This window comes from Rattus norvegicus, chromosome 6, assembly GCF_036323735.1.
Source record: "Rattus norvegicus strain BN/NHsdMcwi chromosome 6, GRCr8, whole genome shotgun sequence".
NCBI lineage: Eukaryota > Metazoa > Chordata > Mammalia > Rodentia > Muridae > Rattus > Rattus norvegicus.
In genome coordinates, this window is record NC_086024.1 from 135,825,110 (window position 1) to 135,831,109 (window position 6,000).

At 59.1% G+C, this 6,000-nt stretch overlaps 1 protein-coding gene across 4 annotated transcripts; it reads right to left on the reverse strand.

Annotated features, from left to right (window-relative positions):
• Positions 1 to 2,245: 2,245 nt before the first annotated feature.
• Positions 2,246 to 4,893, reverse strand: Ankrd9 (ankyrin repeat domain 9). 4 transcript variants are annotated; one of them, XM_008764937.3, is made up of 3 exons: positions 4,755 to 4,893; positions 3,874 to 4,052; positions 2,246 to 3,379 (listed from the first exon to the last, which is right to left on the reverse strand). In XM_008764937.3, the coding sequence occupies exon 3, from the start codon at positions 3,321 to 3,323 to the stop codon at positions 2,343 to 2,345; it is 981 nt and encodes a 326-aa protein (XP_008763159.1). In that variant the 5' UTR covers positions 3,324 to 3,379; positions 3,874 to 4,052; positions 4,755 to 4,893; the 3' UTR covers positions 2,246 to 2,342. The 4 variants fall into 4 exon arrangements, with proteins under 4 accessions (XP_008763159.1, XP_017449678.1, XP_038968344.1 ...); NM_001012112.1 differs by lacking the exon at positions 4,755 to 4,893 and adding an exon at positions 4,390 to 4,537 and having other exon boundaries at positions 2,254 to 3,379; XM_017594189.3 differs by lacking the exon at positions 3,874 to 4,052 and having other exon boundaries at positions 4,755 to 4,892.
• Positions 4,894 to 6,000: the final 1,107 nt, after the last annotated feature.

Sequence of the window (6,000 nt, forward strand, 5' to 3'; positions counted from 1 at the left end):
GAGGTGGTGGCCTCAGTGATGGGCCTCAGTCCACTGTCTTCCTAATAGGCGTCAGGGTCCAGAATTCTGGCTCCTGAACTCTTTAACTGGAGTACTGTGCAGATCTGGGGACACACACATTGATGGGGACAGGTGAAGGATTAACCGAGAGAACATGGCTTGCTTGTATGTTTTAGAGACACCAAGGTCGCCCACCACTAGCTGACAGTGGAAGCCATGCTGGGCCTGGTGAGCTCTTGTCAGTCCTGTAAGCTCATGGCCAGGGTGGTAATGTGTCAGGTGGCACCACAGCCTTTCCTGGGGCTGGGGGGCCCAGGGGACAGAGAAGCCACACACTGAGGCCACCTACCTTCCTCTCAGAAACAGCCACCCTATGATAAGTGAGGCCTTGCTTATCAGCCTGTGCCACCTTTCCAGGGCCTCTTGCTTCCCGAAGTGCAGGCCTGTACAAGGCACCCCATGACAATGAACAGCCATGGCAGGAATCGGGCCTTTCTCTGAGGTAGCTGGCAAGGCTTCTCTATCCTTCTGGGCCTACCTTCTTCCACCTCCTAGTGAGGTCCCACCCAAATCTGTTCCCTAGGTGAGTCTGCCTTTGCACAGTGGCCTAGGGGGCCACTCAGCATTGAAACAATCCCCATCCATGGTGACTGCCACGCCTACGTGCTTGTCACCATGAGCCTCTTGGGCTTGATGTTCCCCTGTACCTTTCTCAGGCTGGGTCCTTCCTCTATGGTGCCATTTCCTCCCACAAGGTCTCCCTGATGACCACAAGGCCTAAATAACACACTGACCGTCCTCCAGGCCGAGCAGCTCTGGGGAGGTTGTCAGGAAAGCAGCAGTCTGTCTACCTAAAGGGGACAATGGGGACAGAGAAGAACCAACTCTGCACCAACAGACCCCAAAGGACACTGATCTAGGGACATGTGAGGGGAAGCCAAGATTCCCAACAGGAGCCCAGCTTTTGAGGCCCACCAGGAACTACAGCAAGCCATTGGTCATGTCCGGCAAATAAGGAAATGCCACCACCAATGGCTTCCTTAATCTAGACCTGTGACCTCCTAGAGAAGTCCAGGGGGACTGCTCTGGAATGGGCCAGACTTGGGGCAGACACTGTCACCCATGACCTACAACTGCCAGAACTCAAAGAAGCGACTCAGACAGAAGGGACGCAGAGCCTCCAGCCTAGATGTAGGACCTGTACCAGCAAGTACCCTCTCACTTCCAGGCCTGGGAAATGGCCTAAAACCCCTGGACAATAACACATTAGGGCCCAGGACAGCGGTGACCGAGTCTACGCCCTTCCTGTTCTCAGGCTTTCCCTCCCGTGGCAACAGCACCCTGGCATTGCCACCCCCAAGCCTGCCACACTCAGCAGCACTGAGCAGCAGGTGCCCCCAACCAGGCTGGCCACTCCAGCAGACTGCTAGCCTCTGCTCCTGGCAGCACATCATGGCCTACAAGCCTGCGCCACAAAGGTTGAATTTCACAGCCCAGCAAAATCCCAGGATAGGGTCAGGCCCTCCTCCCCAGTCTCGAAGTTCCTGGGGTGTGAACCCAGCTTTGCAGCCAGGGTCCCTTCATCCTGAAGGATGATGCCACATTCATTAACAAGCCTCCAATCTCCTCAAGTGTCCAGGAGAAAGCAGCTCTCCAGGAGGGCTGAGAAGCCTACCCAGGGGGATAACAGCCCCATAAGCACCGCCTAACACCCACTGCATAGGTAAACCCATCCCTAAGGCTGGGCAGGGGGACCCGGAAGGCACACCTGGTTCTAATTCGAGAAGACATGATGTGGGGGGCCCAAAGCTAGCACCTGCCAATCCTGACTGAGGGCAAAAGGGCCAATTCCAGGCCCAGGTGGAGAAGCAATGATTCAGTGTGAGACGAGAAGACAGACGGACAGAAAGCCTGGCTCCCACTCAACTCCTGCTACAGCTACCTGCTCAGCTCTGCTTGCCCTGGACATAGGATCGAGTCTAACTCATGGGCCACTTATGAGACTGACAGCCCAGGAGAGGACCAGTCAGAACCACATAAGCTTGCCCCTTGGCCTCAGCACATTCTGTCCCCTTGCTTGGTCATTAGAGTCCCCACCCTCTGTTCCTGCTCCTCTCCTGCTTGGCTCAGCTGTCACCTTCCCCGGGACTCTAGGTCCTTACCCTTATCCTTGGCTGAGCAGGCAGCTCGTTCACTTGGGCAACTTGGCAGCCCCACCCCAAAGGCATGCGACAGACCAGGCAGATTCCTCTGTACGGTCAGAGATCCATTTTGTAAAGTGCCAGGTACAATGCTCTCAAAAATACTTCTGTCCCCAAATACTGGGTCAGGGTCCTCTGAGTCTAACCCTTGCCCGAGAGGTCCAAGGGCTGCAAAAAGGGTGGCAGAGGCAGCTCATCCAAGGCCTCCGGGAAGCGGCCAGGTGAGATGGTAGTGACCAGCACCTGCATGGCACGGACAAAGAGGGAGGGTGGCGCCAGCCCCGCTAGCCACTGGAACTTGTCCTCACCCAGTAGCCGCTGCCAGCGTAGCCGGTCTCCTAGCAGTTCACATCGAGCTGGGCCTACGATGCCCCCCGGGGTGTACAGCGCTAGCAGGTCAAGCAGCAGCAGGCGACGCTGGCACACCTCCCCTGATGAAGTGGTGGTGGCGGTGGCGGCAGGGACAGTGGCAGAGGCAGCCTCAGCAGCAGTAGGGGCTGAGCTGGCGTCCTGGTTCAGCTGATGCAGCAGCAGCTCTAGTGGTGTAAAGCCACTGCCGTCTCTAAGGCTTGGAGAAGCCCCGTGGCCAAGCAGCAGAAAGAGGCACTCAGGGCGCGCCAGCTCACAGGCCACGTGCAGCGACGTACCACCGCCCTCCACGCGGCTGCAGCCACGCCGGTCCAGGAGGCGCACGCGCTCTTCGACTGGGAAGTCCTGCACGGTTCGCAGGATGCGGCGAAGGATGCCCACGCGGTTGTAGCGCACCGCCAGCGCCACGTGCGGTCCGGGCGCCGTGCAGCAGCGGAAGCCTGCGCTGGGTGGGGCGAGTGCTCGGCGAGGGAAGGTAGCCAGCAGGTAGTGAGCATAGGCTTGGTGGTCGTGCACGAGCGCGTAGAGCAGGGCCTCCGATGGCGAATATGCGGCAGCGCGCCCACGCTCGTCCCAGTGGAAGGCTTCGCTGGCACGCATGTCCTCGAGTAGCCACACTGGCAGCAGATCTCGCACTGCCAGGTAGAAAGCGAAGGATGACTTCCGGCACTGCTTCTGCACCCGCAAGCGAGCTGCGCCTGGACCCTCCGGCCCTCCGTTGGCGCTGCGTCCAGGCCTGGTGTCCCACGGCATGCTGGACTCGGGGAGTCTCCTGGCCTCAAAGCATGGGTCACACTACCCAGACCAACCTGCAAGGCAAAGTGCGGGCAAGTGAAGGCTTTGGCCAGGACTCCCTCGGCCCAAGAAATGGCATCCACCTTCGCAACCGTCGTGGGTCTTTGATCCCTCTGTCTGATCCTTTTCCCATCACCAGTCTTGGCTCTGCCGGTCACTGCCCCCAGCTCTATTCTCTCCTTGGCCCAGAGCCATGCTTGAATTTCTGTACCTGCACTCCCTCCACTTATACTAGAGAAACTAGACCTGCTGGAGCCTTCGGTCTGCCAACCCTCTGCAGCCCTGGGACCTTCGAAAAGAGCTCCTCTCACACCTGAACCAGGTCCTTCCAACTGCAAATAAAGAGGAACCCATAGGACACCCCAGAAGATTCAGGCCCACAGCACAAGTTGAGCCCAAATCATCCTCACAGACCCAAATCCAGCCCCAACTCCACTTCTACCCTGACCCCGAGAGAATGCTCAGACTTCTTTCCAGGAGGGTCGTGGACATAACTCACTTAACCTACCCAGTTCCTGCAAGCGGTCCTGGGTTCTGTGGACGCGAGTATTCACTCTAACGCACCAAACCCCAACTTCCTCAACAAGAAAGTGGTGGCCCAGGGCTGGCAGTGCGCCCCGCAGCCCTAGTTGGGGAGTGGTTCTGACTCATCCACAAACAATTTTGCTGCCCATCAGGAATGAGCTCCTGGGAGGAGGGAAAAGGTGAAGTCAAGGGAGGGACTGGGGTGTACACCACCTGCAGTCCACTCCTGGTCCATCCACATGAGGCCGATACTGCCATCCCATTTTTCAAAGGGGGACAAGCTAATCCAAGGTCAGTCACCAGGTCAGGCTGAGTCTGGACAAGAGCCTAGGACTCCTGCGTTCTGTTTGAGGAGGCCAGTTCCAGACACTGCAGACCACAGTTTAAACCCTACCTCAACTTTGGGCCCCAAGCCTCACCCCAAGGCTATTCACCCTTGGCCTCCCTGCCCAAGAGCCCTACTGCCTCCATCAAGGGTAAGCTCTAGGTTACAAGGGACCTGGGACAGCTAGAGGGCCTCGTCCACAGTGTCATGACCATTAGCGGTAATTGGGTTACAGAGGTGGGCACTATGAAGTGGGCTGCGGCAGCCGCCCCTCTGGGAGGATTGGCATGACTGCAGCTCCTTCCCAAGCCCGGGCCCCCTGCGCCCTAGGTGTACTGTGTGGGCACGCGTGGGGTGCCGGGCGGGTTACGTAAAGTTCGGCCGCCCCACGTCACTGGGCAGAGTCACGGCCGCGGCTCTGTGACTGGAGCTTGGGCTGCGGGCCAGATCCTCCCGAGGCGCACCCTAGTGTCTGCGGGCGGGTGGCCAGGATCAGGGGCTGCACCTGCGCACGGGGGCGCTCGGGGCAGGCGACTCACCAAGCCCTTGCACGACCCTGTCCCTGCGGCGGGCTGGAGCGCGCGCCGTCCATGCACGGGCGAGCAGATAGAGATCCCACGACGCCCGGAGCGGAGGCAGCCGCCGCCCGCGCCCGCCGCACTCTGAGCCGCCGCGACCCGGTCTCCCGGTGCCGGTGCCAGTGCCGGTGCCGCCGAGGGGCGGGCGGCGGGCGGCGCAGTGCGGCCGGGGCCGGGCAGGACCGCCGGCCGGGCCGCCGCCGCCATTGGCTCACGCCGCCGGCCCCCGTCGCTATTCATTGGTCGCCGCGCTGCACCATTGTTGCGTCACGGTCCAGGGGGCGGGACTCTCCGCGGGACCCGCGGAAAACTTCCGAGAAACTTGAGGACCCGGGGTGGGGAGGGGAGTGAGAGAAGCCGGGGGGCGGGGCGAGCTTGGGGCGGGGCATGGCGGAGGCGGGGCGAGTCGGAGCTGGCTCCCGAAGCTGGGTCTGTGCAGTCCAAGGTCTGGACACAAGAATAGGCTCCCTGCGTGCGGCTGGAGCAAGAGTCCTACCCTGGGCCTCCCTTGCTCTGACCCTCAGTGACCTTGGGGATACATTCAGCTGTTATCCCATCTGCGTGTGGGAAGGCCTAGAATAGGACTGAGTCCTTAAAGGGTTGCACCTTGCTCTGCCCTGCCAGCGCCCTGTCACAAGCCTGGCTCCAACCTCATAAGAGAAGTATGGATGGGTGCATGGATAAGAGCTTTTCACGACGCCATTGTGTCTTCTCCTGGGCTAGCCACTTTCTTTTACTTTGACTTCATCACTGACACAGGAGAAAAAATGGGGGACAGAATTTTGATGCCCGCTGAGAGGTATTTAAGTCCAGAATGATTTGGAACATACCTTTAATCCCAGCACTCAGGAGGTGGAGGTGGGTGGATCTCTGAACTGAAGGCCAGCCTGGTCTAGAAAGTGAGTTCCAGGACAGCCAGGACTACAGAGAAACCCTGTCTCAACATACACATGCATACACATAAAGTAGGTTGTCCCAAGGAAGGTACACTTCGTGGGAAGCTGGCATCTCCAGCTGTTTTCAGTCAGGAGGAACTGGGAAAGTTCCACAGAGGACCCTAGAGCTTGAGGGAGCTTGAGGTCCTGACTTTGAGGGGTATGGGGGTGCTAAGTCCATTCCAAATGCACTAATTAACGCTGCTATGCCTGGGCCTTGGAACTCTCACCCCATGTTATCACTCCCTGGTGAATAGTTCCAAACTCCATGC